The sequence below is a fragment of the Typopeltis vanoorti genome, chromosome 7 (genome assembly GCF_054136105.1).
Source record: "Typopeltis vanoorti isolate ZY-2024b chromosome 7, IOZ_Tvanoo_1.0, whole genome shotgun sequence".
In the NCBI taxonomy this organism is placed as follows: domain Eukaryota; kingdom Metazoa; phylum Arthropoda; class Arachnida; order Uropygi; family Thelyphonidae; genus Typopeltis; species Typopeltis vanoorti.
Window position 1 is genome coordinate 5,336,505 of NC_143555.1, and position 19,638 is coordinate 5,356,142.

General features: G+C 35.0%; 1 protein-coding gene across 1 annotated transcript in view; it reads right to left on the bottom strand.

Moving 5' to 3' along the window:
- LOC150104461 (putative carbonic anhydrase 3) overlaps nt 1-19,638 on the bottom strand; it is a 176,675-nt gene that overhangs the window by 59,785 nt on the left and 97,252 nt on the right. Inside the window, exons 3-4 of the mRNA XM_090395155.1 lie at nt 10,880-11,044; nt 1,292-1,455 (exon numbers count right to left, since the gene is read on the bottom strand). Of these exons, the coding sequence (XP_090251281.1) occupies nt 1,292-1,455; nt 10,880-11,044 (329 nt within the window). The remainder of the gene's footprint in view (nt 1-1,291; nt 1,456-10,879; nt 11,045-19,638) is intronic.

Genomic DNA, 19,638 nt, shown 5'->3' on the forward strand with positions numbered 1-19,638 from the left:
TCTACAAACATTCAGCTTTGAAATAATGTTGGATCTAATATCCACTTTGTCAATGTAGTTGTTATTTCTGGAATTTTTCATTTAATATTTTCGGACCGGGGTTAACCATGGATAACAAACCAACGGATAAGAGGAATCTACAGTACATCATTCTCCTCAAAAATTCATTCATTCCTTGCTCACCTGCACTTCTCCAACACTCTCCTTATTTGTTCTCTTGCTTATCTGTATTTCTCTTCCAACTCTCCCCACCTCTCATTCTTACTTTTCTCTTGCACCTATAACAGTAGGATATACCACATGGAGACCATTAAGCATGAGAAGGAATTATACGAAAACAATGACAAAAGTAATAAATAGTTTCCTTACTTTATGAATAGTGGTAACTATATAATTATCTTTGAGCAAATGGATTTCTTGTTGGTTATGCAATAATAATTATTAGATAGAGTACAAACAAAGAATAGGAAAGCTGATGTGATTTTATTTTAATCATTAAAAAAATTAATTTCTCACTTTGATTGGTTATGCATCTCAGAATTACCATTATCACAACTGTGATTAACCCTTATGAAAAATTTAGTCTTGTCACATTCCTCAATGCAGATCTAGTGGAAGAAAGGCCATGAATCTCTGAAGAAAAACAAACTAAAATCCAAAAAACTATTCTTCAAATTAGCCATCACCCATAAAATCAATTCCACTTAAGAAGAAATATGTCTATTGAATTATAAGGTCTGCAGAATAGTCTTTGCTCAAACACACCTTCGTGCACAATATGTTCTTGTATAATATTCCTGAAAATGCTTTTGTCACAAACATTAAAATAAAGTCATTAAACACTGTACTTTCACTGCAGGTCTAATATTTTTCCATTAAGCACAACAAAATAAATTCCCAATATATATTTATATAAATTTATCACAGGCATGCTAGAAGCCATAATGGAAAATGCGATTTGTAGCAGTTGTACAACGTTCGCACTGGGGTGTCTGGTACCTTATTTTACACTAGCTTGTACAAGACATACCAGCATGAAAGTGTTATGTAGGACGTATAACTCTCCTTTTATGAGAAATCATACCATTAAGTTTCTGGTTGTGTTCTGTTATTTACAAACTAACCACAGCAAAAAATGATCATGGCTAATGAGTATATAACAGATGCTATTACTTCTCTAAAAAATATATGCATGCCAAGATGAATATGGAAAACTTTGCAGAAAAATAATTTTCCATAATTTGTTATCATAATTATATGTATAAAAAAGAAATACTATACAAGCACCTACCTCCAGAGGATACTGTTTGCCATCAATGGTGTGCTCAGAACCTTCTTTACTAGTCTTGCCCCAGTGAAAATGTAGCTGTTCAAAACTATACGTTTCATCCATTCCACCATCTGATATTTTAGCAATCACTGGATCATTAGGATCACGTTTAGGTATTAAAGCAACTAAAATATCAAAGATTTATTATAAAAAAATAAGAATTTTAAAATCTTACTTATACTATATATGACTAAAACACTCACAAGAAAATTCATATTAGCAACTGACATTCAAAGACCTACTTTAGATCTCTTTATGGCAGGAAATTTTTTATAAGTGTTGGCTCCATAGAACATAATGGTATAGAATGATCCTTCTTGAGAAGCTAAAGAAACTGGTACTTCTCAGGAATGACAACTTCCCAAGGAGGGTTTCCCTCTCTAACACTGACCACCAAAAAAATTCCCCATTAAAGGATTCAGACTCCTCACAGCAGTTATTAAAAAGTATAAACAATGAAGATGGAGCAGGCTGCTTGGTGAATATCAATATCATATGCAAGCTAGGAACAAGTCTCATATGGGAAGAGAAATTAAAATAAGAGAAAAGATTATTCAGAGCAGCCATAAAAGGATCCTCATCATGTTTTTGAGAAACTCTGCTTTAGGAACCAAACATGGAACTTTTTTTTTCTTTTCCAAGCCATTTCAGGCCTCCAAATAAGCAGTTTGGTGAGTTCACACATGGTGATGAAATTCATCGCCCACCTAAAGATAATCACAAACAGCCTGCTGGATGAAAACGAGATATGCTAAGCTACTCTGCTAAGTAGGCCAAATCTTCTTAAGGTAGACAGTAAGAAGAGAAATCCTTCCCTTGCATAAGTTAAAATGTCCTTGTATTGCATAGTGCATTACAGGATACAAGAACAACTTGATACAGAGTCATCTAATAAGGCTCAAAATGTTTTAAGGGAACACATATACTAGACATATTTATAGATATGTATATGGCTTACACATGTTAAAAATATAGGATTTTATTCAAAAACTCCAATACATGTCATACAATGTCACATGGAGATCGTCAGGGAGAATAACCAGTAGCTACATTCAAAACAAATTATGTAGCATATGCTTACTAGCTCTTGTCTCAGTAAAAAGTTGAGTTGACAAGATAACACCATCAGAGTTTAAAGGAACAATTATGAAAGTTCCTACAGATTAACTAACCTAAAAAAAAAAAATCAATAGTAATCACTTACCAAAACTTAACCATTCCGACTGTATTCCAGTCAGAGTGGTTAAAATTTGAATGATTTTGTAGTGTTTCAAGGAAAATACATTCTGAACCTCAACTACTCTGCCATTTGCTCAAACACACCTGAACAAACAGCACTGATTCTTTGCAAATTCAATCTATACGCTTCCTTCAAACCAGTGCAGAAACGTTTTTTTCCCTACCATCTACACTACTGTCTCCCCTCCACCCCTACCCCTTACGAAGTGTCTATCAAGTACCCAGCTGTGTCATCTTTGCTACGACAAACTGGCCACTCTGCTTTGACTATAATTGCATTTTTGGAATCACAAGAGTGGCCTTACCTCTCTATTAACACTAGACACAGAGTTCTTTGGAACCAGACAGATTCTTCATTCTAGCATGTTCAAATTTGATCATCTTTTCTTGAAACACTGTTGTTATGTCTTGTTACTGGCTTATTATTAGTTATATTATTTATTCTCAGCTATTCCGTTGCCGACAAATTTATATTCTTTTAAGTCGACTGCAACTGAATTCTGACACACAATTTAAAACTACTAAAATACAATATAGGGATCAAGTGATTTGCAGTTGCGGTCCCCCTTTCTTAGTTGCTAATGGATTCCCCTACTGATTATGCATGGTCTGAAATTTAACAAGTGGTAACTCAATTCTCAGAACAATGACAGACTCATGTGGTTTGAATTAAAGAAATACATTTATTTAGACAGATACATATATACACTTTAGTTAGAAATTCTAATTCTAAAGAGTCTGAACTATCCCCCTTTTTAAGTTAATGTATCCAAAAGGTTTACTTTAAATCTTATACTAGCATCTAATACAAACTATACCAAGACAAACTTTGTATTAGATGTTTTTGTAAATAACTCTTTTGAAGCTAACTGTATATACTGCTTTAATAAGAATATGTTAGAGTGTTAAAAACAAAGGCAATGTTTTTGTCGCCGAAGCTGTACATGGCGGCATTAGAAAGATTGTTATTGAAACTTGTATGTATGAGAAAGGCTTGCAGGCTCTAAGTGTAAACATCTCCGAAGTCAGTCAGAAAGAGTTCAGACAACTTTCCGATGGCCAGCAACTTACAATCAAAAGAAAGCAGAGGAGAACAAAAGGCGTGCCAAACTTGAAACTTAAGATGAAAGACTCATACCGATTCTTTGGGGGTTGCCAAACTTCATGCCAGGTCTCAGAGGGTGCCTAATAAAAAGGGACTGAAGCAAGCAGAAGGGGTCCTGGTTCCAGAATTGCTGTCAGAGAGGAGGCTGCCCGGTCCAGAGTCGCCGTCAGAGAGACTGCCCGGATCCACGTTGCTTGAGAGAGGAGTTTCCCATTTCCAGAAAGGAGCTTCTCGGTTCAAGACGTCGCTAGAGAGACTGTTTCTAGGCCGCAGACAAGACTTCCAATTGCCGGAGAAAAGTTTCCAGGCCAGGTTAATGTCAGACATTCACCAGTGTGTTGCGTTTTCATTACAATTTGATGAATCAAACGACTTCACTGATATTGCTCAGTTAATGGCATTTATTCGCATGGTATTTCAAGATTATTCAAGTAATGAAGAACTTTTTAAAATTATACCATTATTGGGAAGGACTAGGGGAGAAGACATTTTTTCGGCATTTGATGAATTTGTGAAACAACACAAACTTCCATTTTTTAAACTTGTGTCTATTACTATTGATGGTGCTCCTGCAATGATAGGTAATAAATCAGGCTTCATTTCATTATGTAAAAACGATTGACAAATATCCAGATTTTTTAACGTACCACTGTGTTATTCACCAAGTAGTAAAAGATTAAACACAAAAGATGTTTTGGATGTTACATTTAAAATTGTAAATTCTGTTCGAGGAAAACCCTGCAATGGTGGTTATTTAAATTACAGGCAGATGATGATAGGGAACTTCTGTTGTACAATAATATTCGCTGACTCAGCAGAAGTCAATTTTTGGAAAGATTTCTTGTATTAATTAACGATATAAAAAATTTTCTTGTTATCCACAATTGAGTGATAAAAGATGGTTGTTACACTTATCATTTTTAGTAGATTTCTGTATGAAATTAAGCAATTTAAATTTAGAGTTACAAGGTAGAGATAAAAATTTAATTGACATGTTAAGTTCAATAAATCATGTTAAGCTTTCCAACAATACTTACTTTTATTAAAGAAAAATATAAATGACTTCGAATTTAGACATCTCCCATATTTATTAATATTTTTTGAACAAAATCAAGAAATGCTTAGCTATGATTTAAAAGAATTTGTTGAAGAAATAAATTCAAGATGATTGTATCTTTTATCAATAATCCATTTCAAGAAAACTTGAACATCACAGAAATTTCAAATAAAATTAGTGGGCTGTTTGATATAAACCAAGCTGAAGTAGAATTTGAGATAATAAACATTCAGAATAGTTTACATTTAAAATCAATAAACAATGAAGTCATTTGGAAGTATGCACATGAAAAATTCCCAATATTAACTGATATTGTGCGAAAAATTCTGTCGTGTTTCGGCTCGACATACTTGTCAGAATCCGCTTTTTCAAATATGACCATCATAAAAAATCAATTAAGAAACCAAATTACAAATGTTAATTTGGATGATTGTCTGCGATTGGCCACTTCTTCATATCAACTTGACTATGAAAATATTGCAAGGTCCAAACAATGCCAAATTTCACATTAACTTTTTTTTTTTAATCAACCAGCATTTCCTATAAAAATATTTGTTATGTTAAAATAATTAAAAGTGATAAATAAAGTTTTTAGTTGTGTATTTTTTTTTTTTTAGTTGTTTATTTGTGCGTAATCAGATATCAGGTTGGGGGAATGTGATCTATATAAGAGAGTAGATCACAGAATAACTTATAAGAGAGTAGATCCGAATAACTTTTTATAGAAAAGTAGCTCGCGTAGCAAAAAAGGTAGAATACCACTGCCATAGACCAACATCAACTTAGTGAATCTTCTCTGGACTCTCCTTCAGATATCTTCATCCCCTTGAAAACAGGAGACCAGATCTGTGCACAGTAGTTTAAATGTAACCTGATCAAGGCCTTATGCAAGGGAACAATATCCTCTTTGCTTCTGCATGTCAAAGTCCTCTTCATTATTGCCATAATCTATTGTGATTTTCTCATAATTTTAGCAATATGATCTTTAAGCTGTCTCATAATCATGTCCTCTTATCATAAGATCATATCTAAGACTCTCAATCCTCTTCTATCCTCCATTGCATATTGCTTAAGTTAGTTGTCCCTTAAGAATGAAACAAATTCATTCTTGTTATTCTCTGATGCTATCTCTTCATTCAAAACGGTAATACAATAATTAAAATCATCCATAATGATTACCCTCTTGTTCAGTTGCCAGTTTGTCTCTGTCATCCATCAACTTTTCCCTCCCACCATACTGCTTCAAAACCACTGCCACTATTTTTCCCTCGAATCTCAACCTTGTTCAGACAATTTGTATGTGGAATGTTTCCTTCAAGAACAGGAAAGAAAAGAAAAACATTCAACATTCCTTGAAGGTTTGTGAGTTTCAAAGTTTGTTTGAAAGTCAGAAAAGAGGGGAAATGAATGAAACATAAGTTCATAAGAAAGATTCTGGTAATTGGACCACACATTAAGTGTGGTCCAATTACCAGAATTTTTAGTTTTATTTATCTTAATAAATAAAACTAAAAAACCCAACAAGTTTTGTAAGTCGTTTGACTTACATCTTCAGGGGTCAAAGGTAACTAAAAGTTTAAACAAAAGAAATGAGAAATTACTCAAAATAGTTCATTCTATGCAGTTGTGGCCATCTAACTGTTCATTAAATTAAATATCCGAATGCAGATTCAGTGCAATGCTAAGTTTGAACAATGTTGGATGATGTCACGTTCTGTTGTTCACATTGTCTGAGGCTGCCTTGGGTATATTTTTTATCAATGCTGACCAAACTTGGTGTAGAATTAGTTGTTGTTAAATAAGAAACATCGCGATATTTCTTATTTTGGACAAACTGGCCGTTCTGTGGAAAAAAGAATTAAAGAACATCGGTATTATATTGATTACAACAAACCTCAGACGTCTGGTCTAGCACAACACTACCAATGATATCCAGTGGGATAAAGCTATTCTCCTTCATAGATGCAGGTTCAAATATGAACGCCTCTTTAAAGAAAGTTGTGGAGCTATTTTACGCTGACCGAATTTAAATCTAAATGATTGCCCCTCTCTCTCTCTCTCGATCTGGGAGACTTTTATTTTATGTAATCATTAAAAAACCAATTATCTTAAATATTAATTATTTATTAATTTCTTTCATTCCCTAGCTTGCGACAACATTGTATTTTAATAGGTGATCCACCGAATGTTCGTTACTTGTATTCCTGCTCCTATCTGTTTATAGCACTGAAGATATACTATTAGTTTTAGTATGAAATATCTGTATTTAAGTTATTATTGTAGACATGTGTTAATTATTAATTATATATAGGTTAGCTAAAGCCAGGGGAGCCCATAGCCAGTCCCTCTGGTGTTCATTCTGGACCACATTTGTAAACATGTTGATGTAATCAACCTGTTTACAAATGTTCCCAGATATGAAACAGTGAATCTCCTTGAAGACCTTTTTCCTCCGGACATCGTAGAACTTTATAAACATTGGATAAAAAATACTTTTTTTTCATGTATCAAGACAAATTTTGGGAACAAAAAGGACTGCCTATGGGCTCTCCCCGGCTTTAGCTAACCTATATAGGAAACATTTTGAAAATAATGCTTTAAACAATTATCATAAAAAACCAAAAATTTGGCTATACTATGTAGACGATATTTTCATCATATGGCCAGAACAACAGAAGAACTAACTGTTGTTAGTTCTTCTTAAATACCAAACTATAATTGTATCGATAATAAACAATATTTTTTCATGTTTAATTAATTTTTACCATAATTTTGATATTTCATCCAAACACATGTACAGTGTGCATGTATATTTCGAAAGTTGCAGCACCGTCACTGATAATAGGTATTAGCAAGTTTGATTTGGAGAAGCAATATCCCAGAAGAGAAAGGAAAGTCACTAGTGGTGTGTCTCAAAGATCTGTTTTGGGCCATTAAACTTTTATGTCAATTATACCATGAAAAGCTTGAATGGTGATATACAATTGTTTGCAGATGATGCAAAGTTTGGAAGCACTACGAGCAGTACAACACATGATAGGGCTTTGCAAAAGGACATAAATGAACTACGTGAATGGCAAGTGAGTTTCATCATCATCATCATGATCCATGGGTTCACTGCCTGTTGGCGTCTGATGCCTCCTTCACTATCTTCTTCCACCTTTCGTTGTCCAGTGCACAATGTCTCAATTTCTGAAAAATCATTCCACATCAGTCCTTTGTCATCTATCCATTCTCTGTATGGTCTGCCTCTTCTGCTTACATCATCCATAATACCAAACATGAATGTCTTTATCTTCCGGTCCTTTGATACTGTCAAATGCCTTCTGAAATTCTATATGCTTTTGTTTTTTCTCCTAGCTTTCTTTGCTATTAACCACATTATCAAAATCTGTTGAATTGTACTTCTATCTTTCCTGCTTGCTCATCTGCAAGGTATGTTTCCAATTGTGTTCTCAATCTTTCTGTCAGTATCATCGTCATCATCACCTTACCAAGGTAACTTGTCAAAGCAATTTTTCTATAATTTTTACATTCTAGCTTATTTCCTTTCTTATATAATGTCACTAATACCAATTTCATCTATTCCTCTGGCATTTCCCCTTCCTTCCATACCATATTACATAGTTTGTATGTGTGTGTGTTATGTTCCATTGAGTTGTTTTCGACTCCTGGTGATCCCACGAACCTACACTCTCCATTTTGATCTGTCCCTGACCATGTCTTTCAGAATTTCCAAGCGCACTCCAGTTGCTTCTTTAACTCCATCCACCCATCTAATTCTTGGTCTTCCTCTTCTCCTGCTTCCATCAACTTTAGCAAGCATCATCATATTCTCCAGACATATTTGCTCGCATAATATGTCCGAAGTATGACAATTTTTGCTTGATAATCATAGCTTTGAGGGAGCTAATTTATTGGTTTGCTTTGCAGTTCCATGATATTCTTAGTAAGCATCTCCAAACCCATAATTCAAATGCATCTATCTTCCTTAAGGTCCAACTTTCACATCTATACAGTACCACAGGGAATACCATTACTTTCACGATTCTGATTTTTGTTGCGAGGCTAATATCTTTATCTTTAAAGATCTTGCTTAAATATGTCATTGCTTTCTTTCTGAGTAATAATCTTCTAACTTCTTCAGTACAATAACTATCTTTATCACGGGATCCTAGGAGCACAAAATTGTTAACTGCTTCCATTTTCTCCCCATCTACTTCAAAATCTTTAAGTTCACATGTTGCCATAACTTTTGTCTTTTTTGAGGTGAAGTTTAAGACCATATTTTGCATATTCTTCCTTAACTTTCATAATAAGTTCCTCCAAATCTTCTTTGCATTCTGCTAGCAAGGTGGTAACATAGTTGGTGCATTTCTATAACCATACTTTCACCATCATATTTAATAATGTCTCCAGTGATGTTATCATTACCAGCACTCTTGTTGTCTTTTAACCATCTTATTACTTTTTCTATCTCTCCTCTTAAAATGTCCATGTCATACTCATTACGAGGGTGGTCTGAAAAGTTCTTGGGCTAACAATGAAAAAACAAATTTATAATTTCAAAATTATTTTTATTTTTCAACGTAATCTCCCTTAAGATTAATATATTTATTCCAGCGATGCTCCAATTCCATTATCCCATCCCTGTAGTGGTTCTCAGTAAGATCTGCAAAATACCCCTCTACAGCTGCAATCACTTCTTGATTCGAAGGAAAACGCTGACCAGCAAGGAAGAGTTTTAGTTTTGGTAAAAGATAGACAGAGGAAGCCAAATCTGGAGAATAGGGTGGATGTTCCAACAATTCATAGTGCAGATATATTAATTTTCCCATTGCCAAAACACCTTTGTGAACAGGTGCATTGTCCTGATGAAAGATTATTTTTTTCTTCTGCAAACCGGGTCTTTACTCACGAATTTTTTTATCTAGTCTGGTTAAAAGATCAGAATAATATTCCCCGGTTATTGTTTTACCCTTTTCAAGATAATTAATAAACAAAATGCCTTAAGCATCCCAAAACACCGACACCGATGCCATGACCTTTCCTATTGATGGAACCGGCTTCTGTCTCCACTGTTTGGATTCTGGTGGGTAATGGTGAATCCAAGTCTCATCCATAGTAATAAATCAATGCACAAAATCAGTTTCATTCTTGTTAAAACGCTCCAAGTACTGTTCAGAGTGCTTGGAGCATTTTCATGCGAGTGCGTTTTTGATCTGATGTGAGCAAGCGCGGCACCCATCTTGTACAAAGCTTTTTCATATGCAATTCTTCATGCAAAATATATCCTACACATTCTTTTGAAATGCCTATAGTCTCAGCAATTTCATGCACTTTGACTAACCAGTCATCCAATACCATATCATGCACTTGATCAATGATTTCTGGTGTTGTTACACTTTTTGGACATCTTTCACGTGGATCATCTTCAAGGCACGTACAGCCATGTTTAAACTCGGCAGTCCATTTCTTGTCGAAAACAAAGGAGAAGAGTGCCCATAAACTTTTATGAACTTTGAATGAATTTCTTTTGGCGTTAGACCTTTTTTTTGCAAAGAAGTTTATAACCACATGATACTCAATTTTATCCATTTCAAGGGATACATACAACACTTTTGCTTCAGACAGCTGTATAAAACAAACTACTTATAGAATGACTTGCAATTTCACATGGATGCTTGACAGATGTACCAACTTATAAAAAAAAAATCTTGCTGATAGTGTTGCCATCTGTGGTTGATAACTTTTCAGACTGCTCTCATACAAGTAGCATAGTTAAGATATTTCACATCCAAATTCTGTTTGCTTACACTTGGATAAAATAAGGTTGAAAACAAGTATAATTTCAATGTTCTTGCTCTGTAAAAAAACAGACATACAATACTAGTTAGGATTACTACATTGCTAGTCTACAATAAGCAGAAAATCTAAAGAATATTAACATTTCATGCTTGTTATATATTACATGTAGTTTTTCTTGCACTATATTTACAATCACCTTATATTGCAAATAGGTCAGTTTCATCTAAAATTCAAATATACAACTATATATATATATATACACAACTCAACTATAAGATATAAAAAGCTCAGGCAGAAAATATTCATATAGCAAGAATAAAAAAAAAATGTATATGCATACCTGTGTGACCATTATTTACAATATATGCCTTAAGGGAGTCATCATAATCCTCAAAGTCTATCGCATCAAGTTGTTCATTCAGATCAGCATCATCTGTATCTATGTCTACAGGTGACTGGTGTTTTCCAGCACATTGTTTGAATTTCAGAGGCCAGTTTTTTGCTCCTATAAGGATAATTATGTGTTGTAAATTATATCATATGCTACTAGTAAACAATTTTACCATATATGTAATAATGTAATGTCAAACATAGTATTACATGGGCATCCCTACTGAGTCTGAAAATTCATCATAGAAGGCCAATACTAAGAATTTACCACACAGTATCAATCATTACTTCTCCTTTAAGTAGTTACTTTCTAAACATTCATGCTGCAACACATACACCATATTCCAGGAAAAATCTGTGTTTACAGCTTTACTACCTCTTAAACAACTTTGATCATACAAATTGTTTTTAGAGTAGGGGTTCCAGATTATATAAAAAAAAATTTAGTCCTCCCATGGTATTAATGTACTATGAAAAGCACATAAAAAACTAAAATGCTAACATTCTGATGCAAAGGATAAAAAAAAAAAAAAGTGAAATAAAAAATATGATCATACTCAATCGTAAATTTTATGAATCCAATGTTTTGTAAACACTTGCAAAGCACTAAAAAACAAACAAGTGCTGTTTTTCACAATAACAAGATGCCATTTGAAGGTACTAGACATTTCAACTGAAAAAAACTAACAGAATGAAAACTGAGTTACGTGACCTTGAATTTTACTACTTATGAGTTTTAGTGTCTGTGGTTAAATACTTCTGTGACAAAAGTCTGTTTTTAATTTTAGATCTAGTGTTCATAATGTAGCTTTTACAATTCAAAGTATTTCTGTTGTGTCCATTTTTAAAGAATGGACACTGTTCTGCCATTTTCTCACCTCCTACTCACAAACCAATTGGCATTGGTGTTCCTAGAAATTATTCTGCAAAATTAAAAAAAAAAAGGGGGGGAATCAAATTATTTGACTGAGAGTTCTTTCATTATTTCTGTATAAAGTGCTCTCAAAACAAAGCAATCACCAATTTCCTTGACAAAGATTGTAAGCTATATTTTCTACTACTGTAGTGTCTCTAGTCCCATTTCTGACAAAAATTATCTCATTTGTTCTATGTATTTTAATTTAACTTTCAATTAAAATATATGCATATAATGAAAGGAATAATATCATTAGGATGCATCTCTGGCAGTGTGAAACTGTATATAATATTTGAACAGAACAGTCAACTGATGTTCTGTTAAGCATTGAGTAAACAGAAGGGTGTGTGATTCTATCACTTGATTACTATGAAATGTAGGTAGTATGAATTACTGGAACTAATAATTCAGCATAATACTGAAGTCATTAAATAAAGCGTACATGAGATTACCCAAGGAGGATACCTTAGGGACAAGAGTGCATTATGGTCTTATCCCTAAGTATCCTCCAGAGGAAGTACAATTGATAAGATATGAATGAGGCAAGAATACTATAGGGTGCTGTTTCCTAAAGTGTGGTCTGTGGCTTGATACTGGTCCATGGAGGGGGGGGGGAATAATTACCAATACTCAGAAAAGATAAAATTTTAAATATGGCATGTGACCTAACAGAGAAAATCACTCTATAAATGATAAAAAATGAAAAGTCATAAATTCATGTAATCGACATCGAAAATATACACTTAGTCAAGGACTACTGCTTGCCAAACTGATATCAGGTCCTATCCTATCCTAATTTACTCTCATGCATAGACCTACACATTTTACCATGTAGACATTTGGAACTGAAATCCTACAGAATAGGTTGGTTACTCCTTATTCTTGGAGATGTTTTATGTCTGTAGAAACGTATGTTCACATGACTGGTTTGCATGTTCTGGGGGATGAAAAACCCAAGTTTCCAGGTGAAAGAAACCCTCTACCTCTGTATGAGAGACTGACTAACTCACCTTCCATCGAAAGAGACCAAATAATCCTCATGTTACTGATGCGAATCGAACCCAGGTCTTTCCGACCAAAGGCTTTGTCAATACTGACTGAGCTACGGAGGCTACCTGATGTCAGGTACAATTAAAAATATCATTCTCACATACATGCATGGAGGGGGGGGGACAGTCTCTAGGGAATGTAAAGTTTGGAAAATGCTGCTACAGATTATACACAAAGGTATATTTTGTGGATTGCGGATGTGATTTGTATGAATATTTAGGGTTAGGTGCTGGTTCACACTCAAATTAATGTTGGGTTTGAGGCTATCTGATAAAAAGATGGGCTCCTGAAAGGTCGGAGATTTTTATTGATTTATTGGGTGTTTTTTTATTAATTGGTGTATTTTAAGTGTGTTTATTGTAACTAGAGCATTTAATAACATGATGTAGAAATATTATTAGATTTTACTAGTCTTAAGAATGGTGCTAAAAACTCATCACAACAGGGCGGTGTCTAAAGCACAAGTTAAAGTTGTTACAACCTGCGGAGAATCTTTGTCCCGATGAGCAGAAATGTTGCTGTAGTGATGATAACATATCTGAAGATTATTGGAAATTTTACCAGAGAACTGCAAAACATTGAAAAACATTTAATGAAACAGACGAGATAAGAAAAGGATCAGAACAAAGAGAGGCAGGAAATAGATGTAATCATCCACTACATGTATTATCTTCCAAAATTCTATCAAGCAGAGTTAAAACAGAAATATATACAAGACAATTATTAGACCTATTGTTTCATATGGAGCAGAAATCTGGACCATAGCAGATCGTTGAAAATAAAATCCTCAGAAAGTCTATGGACCTGTAAGAGATAGCAGGTGAATGGAGAAGAAGACATAACCAAGAACTATATGAACTCTATAGATCCCCACTTAGAGTTCATGAGATTCAAGCAAGCAGATCGAGGGACATGTGGAAAGAATGGATGAGGAGAGAATGGCTAAACAAGCATTCTAGATGAGCCTGATGGAAAGCGACCCAGATACAGATGCACTGGAAGAATAATATCCAAAAAGACTTGGAAGAGATGGGAATTCAGAAAGGAATGGAAGAAGCTGGTGCATGCAGCTAAGAACCTCAGAGGTTCAACTAGCTAAAGAAAAAGAAGTAAAGTTATGAACTTTGGCATGACAAGATTTCCAGTGCCATATTATATTAGTGCAGTTTATGCTACAAGAAACCGAGGAGGCTAGGGATCTTGGCATAATGGTGGATAGGAATTTGAAGTTCAAAGGTCACATAGCAAAAGTTGCAAATACAACTCAAAGGATAACTGCGATGAAGTGAACCTTGAGACGCAAGGTTCACTTCATAAGCTTATGAAGCTTATAAGGCCACATATTTGGTCTTCTGGGTTCCAAAGGAAAAAGAAGCTGTGTAAAGGATGCAAAGAAGAATTACAAAGATTATATCGAGTTTATGGGATTTAGATTATGAGGACAGATTTTGAGTATATGGATTACAGACCCTGGGACTTCTGAATGGGTGTTATAAGATATCATATGATGAAATTTTTTGTTATATGGAGAGTGGGGAGAGTACACAGGAACATTCATGGAAATTAAGTTTGTTTGCAGTCAAGAAAAGGGTAAGAATTAAGTTTTTCTCTTACAGAGAAGTGAGCACATTTATGGTGAATGAATTTAAGGGAAGGTATAACAGCTGGTTTGGGTGATGTATAGGCTCCCTCGATGAGTCTCACTTCCTGGACATCTCAGATAGTAATAATAATAATACAATTTATATTTTTTTGAATAACGACTTCACACATGTAAGAGAAAATTAAATATAATTTATTACTCTATATATAAGTGGGAAAGATTGTCAGCATGTTGCTCATCATTGTCATACCTCAGCAACATGCTGACAATCTTTCCCAAACACATGCCATACATCCACAAACTGTACTCCCTTCTTCTCACACAGCTCCGCTAGCATGTCATTCATGATTTTGGCTCTCCATCTCAAAATCATGAATGGCATGCTAGCCGAGCTGTGTGAGGAGAAGGGAGTACAGTTTGTGGATGTATGGCATGTGTTTGAGGGAAGAATGAAATTATATAGGTGTGATGGATGCATTTTGAATAGCTTTGGAGTGAGTGCACTGGAGAAAGTGTTGCTGGATGGAAGTATAGTATGTGATGCTTTCAAGAGATATGAAGCAAGAGATGGAGTGAGAACGGGAATGCAAGAGGAACAGGGAAAGATCGTGGACAGAGAAACATGGCATAGGGAGATTGGATGTTGAAAGTGGCAGTGAATGTGTGTATGAAGATGGAGTATACTGTGATGTGATGTGAGTGGAGAAGTTGAGACTGAGCAGATATATGTGTGGTAAGTGGTGATAAAGGTGATTGGGTAGGTGTGGTGGGGAAATCACAACCACAATACTGTATTTGTTTACAAGTGCCAGAAGTATGAAATAAGGGAGATGAAATTAAATGGTTTCAATGATTGAGTTTAATCATCCCAAAATCATTGAAATAAGTGGAACATGGTTAAAAGAAGATGATATTCTAGTGGGAATAGAAATGGAAGGATACAGTATTTTTTGTAAGGATAGAAAGGACAAGGGGAAGTGCTGATGATAGTAGGGGAATTATGTCCACATAAGGTAGGTATGAAAGAGTGGCAATCATTATGAGGCATGGTGTAATGTGGAGGTTGACAGGAAGACATATTTAGTTTGACATTGCTTTAGGCCTGGAAATATGGAGGGCTGTGATGAAGAAATGTATAAACAACTTGGATTAGTGAACAAAGGAAGGGTAATTATTATGGGTGATTTTAATTATGTTGGTATAGAATGGAATGAAGAGATAGCATTTGGGAATAAGGAAAATGAATTTCTTGAGAGATAACTATCTCAGGTAGCAGGTAAAGGAAGGCACATGAAAATCCAGAGTGTTAGATCCGACCATTTCATCAGAGGATGTAATTGTGAGTGGGGGTTTCACACTTTCCTCCAGTTCGTGAGAGTGATCATGAAGTGATCACCTGAGTTCTGGCTAGCCATATGCAGATTTCTGTGAGGAAAGGATATATTTGGAATTATAAGGCTGGTGATTATGACAAGCTTAAGGAGACAGCTTAGAGCTATAGCATGGAACTAGGAGTTGGGCAGTAAGGAAATAAATGCTGCTTGGGAACTGACAAAAGAAATACATAATGGCATCAATGTGTGAATGTATTCTGAAGGCCAAAAGAATGAATATAGTAGGTGTAAAATGGATAAGTGTGGAACTTAAGCATGAAATCTGGAAAAAGAAGGTACTTTGGAGGAAATAACTGATTATTACAAGATGTAATAATCAGTTACACGAAGAGTATAAAGAACAAGCCAGGAGAGTGACTCAGTAAGAAAATCAAAAAGTGTAGTATGTGGCAAATCAGGCAAAAAAAAAAACCTACAGAGTTTTTTTTTAGATATGTGGCAAGTAGAAGAAAGAATGATCATGGTAAGATAATGAAAATGGTAGAATGGTAATTGCTGCAGAAGACATTGTTGAGATATTCAGTGATCAGTTTTTAAGGGTATTTCATCCTGATCAAGATGGAATCATGAGAAACTTAAGTATAGAGAATGGCTTAATTGTGGGTGAACAGTAGGTATTTGAGGAAATAAATAATCTTGATGTAAATAAGGTAATAGTATTTGATGACATATCACCACGCATCTTAAGGAAATGTTCCAGGGAATTGGCAGTAGCACTGGCATGCCTGTTTTAATAAGTCTTACAACAGCACAAGTTCTAACGCAATGGAAGGAGGGTAAAATTCAGCATAAAGGTGGTGATATAAGGCTGTAGGACCCCAAAATCCTATGCTGCCTCACCATGGTGTGTGTGTGTATGGGGGTGGGGGGGTGGCATGGGCAGGATGGGTAAAGCACATTGGGAGTATCATTACTCCTGGTAGGGTCTCCCAAGGCACGAAGGCCATCCCTTTGCCCAGCTAAATGCTAGCAGGCAAAGACAGTAGAGGATATGGGCACCATCTGTCTTAATTTACTGCCCACTAGACATTCATGGCGAATGATTTAACACAGTATACTATCCCGGCTCGGACATCATCCTGTTCAACAAGGTCTACATTGCCATTTGGTAGCAGCTCCAGGGGTGGCAATGAGAAGTTAGCGACTGGCACTACCACCACCACTATCACTGACAAAAATAATGAAAAAACTGGATCCAGATTCAGACTTGGCAAGCAACCATTTATTGACCAGAACTTGGAATATTAGGACTCTACTACAATCAGGTCAACTCAAATTACTACAGCACAAACTAAAAAGATATGAATGGACTGTTATGGGACTCTGTGAAATTCGATGGCCCAAAACAGGAGAGCTAACAACAGACGAAGGACATTTGCTTCTTTACTCTAGATGTGATTGCAGCGGAAAAGAAGGTGTCGGGATTTTGATACACAAATCATCACAAAATTCTGTCATGGAATTCTGCTATTAATAGCAGAATTGCTCTAGTCTGCCTAAGAGGAAAACCACTCAATATCACCATCATACAGGTCTATGCCCCAACCACAGGCCACAAGGACTCCGAAGCAGAGGAGTTTTATGGTCAACTTAATGCAACAATCACTGGAGCGAATAGAAAAGACCTTTTGATTGTACAGGATGATTGGAATGCCAAAATTGGAACAGACGTTGGTAAAGGTTTTCTCCCATTTGATGAACCGTGTGGCTATGGGGAGACAAACGAAAGAGGTTTTGATCAATTTTGCCTCACAAAATGAACTCACCATTAGTAACACTCTATTTTGCCATAAACCTTCCAGAAGATGGACATGGACTTCCTGATGGTAAAACACAACCAAATCAACTTTATCCTTGTCAGCACAAAATTTAAAAACTTCATCAACCTCATAAGAACCAGATCATTTCCTGGAGCCGACATTGGCAACGACCACATCACAACTGTGAATATGAAAATGAGGGAAATTTTACCTACAAAATCAACTCGTAAAAGATATAATATAGAAAAATTAAAAGACCCCCAAATAAATACATTATATAAATACAAATTAAAACAAATTTTCGACATGAGCTTCAAAAAATATAATAATATCAAATCTAAAACCAAATACTTCTTACAAAAGATAACTGAGACAGCTGAAGAAATTCTTGGATACAAAAGGAAAGTCAATAAACCATGGATAACCAAAAATATTTTGGACCTATGCGACGAAAGAAGAAATTTGAAATCTCATATTAATAGCGGCAATAACAGAGAACAATATAAAAATATTAATGCATTATTAAAAAAGAAATCAAACATGCTAGAAACTTATGGATACTAGATGAATGCAAAAATATAGAAGAGGACTTAAATAAAAATAATCCTAAAAATGCTTTTCAAATTATCAATAAGTTAATCAAACTTTTTACTGCAATTAATTGGAGTATGGAAGATGGAACTCTTATCACGGATAACCAGAAATAGCTGATAGATGGAAATGTTATGCAATCATGCTTTTTCAAAAGGACCCCCCCCCCCACAACTGACTACGATATTTTGGATGAAATTTTGCCAGGAGGTTCGAAGGAAGGAGATTACCCAATATTAAAAGAAGAAGTCATTGCAGCAGTTAGCTCCTCAAAAATAGGAAAATCGCCATTCCTGGTGATTTTCCTAGTTTACAATGGAACTGATACATTAGGGAGGTGACATCATCATAGACACCTTGTTAAATTTATTCCAGGGCATATGGAACACAGAAACTTGGCCTTCTGATCAGCAGACTTCAGTCCTTGTACCTATTCCTAAAAAGGGAAACAGCAATAAATGTAGCACTATAGAACAATAAGCCTTATTAGTCATCCAAGCAAAATCCTGTTAAAAATATTATTGTCAAGAATCGAAAAGAAAATAGAAAACAGACTATCGGATGAACAAGCAGGTTTCCAGAAGTCAAGAAGTACAATCGACCATATTTTTACAATACACATAGTAGGTGAAAAATACATAGAACATAACAAAATAATCTGTCACAACTTTTTAGACCTTCAAAAAACTTTTGACTCAATATGGCACGAGACATTATGGAAAATTTTAGAACATTACGTTATTGACAACAAAATCATTAGGATTATTAAATCTCTTTATTCCTCATCTGATATGAGAATTGAAATTAAAAATTACAGAAGTGAACTCCGGGCAGAACGAGGGGTAAGACAGGGATGTATCTTGTCCCCTCTTCTTTTTAATTGTTTTCTGAATATGTCATAGATGAAGCTCTTCGTGAATATGACACTGGAATAGTAGTTGGCGAATAAGAATAAACAACTTATGTTTTGCAGACGATATCAATATTCTGGCAGAAAGTGAAGAATTACAAGAAATAACCAGCCGTGTTTTTGGAACATTAAAAAAAAATATGGATTATACATAAACCTGCAAAAAAACAAAAACACTGATAACCTCAAAATCAGACATTGAACTCTTAAAGATACAAATTGACAATAAAGAAATTGAGAATGTAAACAAGTTCACTTATCTAGGAAGCACATTGAGTCAAGATGGCCGCTCAAAAACCGACATTAAATACCGAATTGCTAAGGCAACCATAGCCCTACAGAAGTTAAAACCATAACAGAATAGCAATCACAATCAGACTAAGACTAATTGACACTTTGGTGAATTCTATCCTCTTGTATGGTTGTGAGGCCTGGACTTTATTGAGGGAAGATGACAGGAGATTCCTGTGTTTTGAAATGAAAAC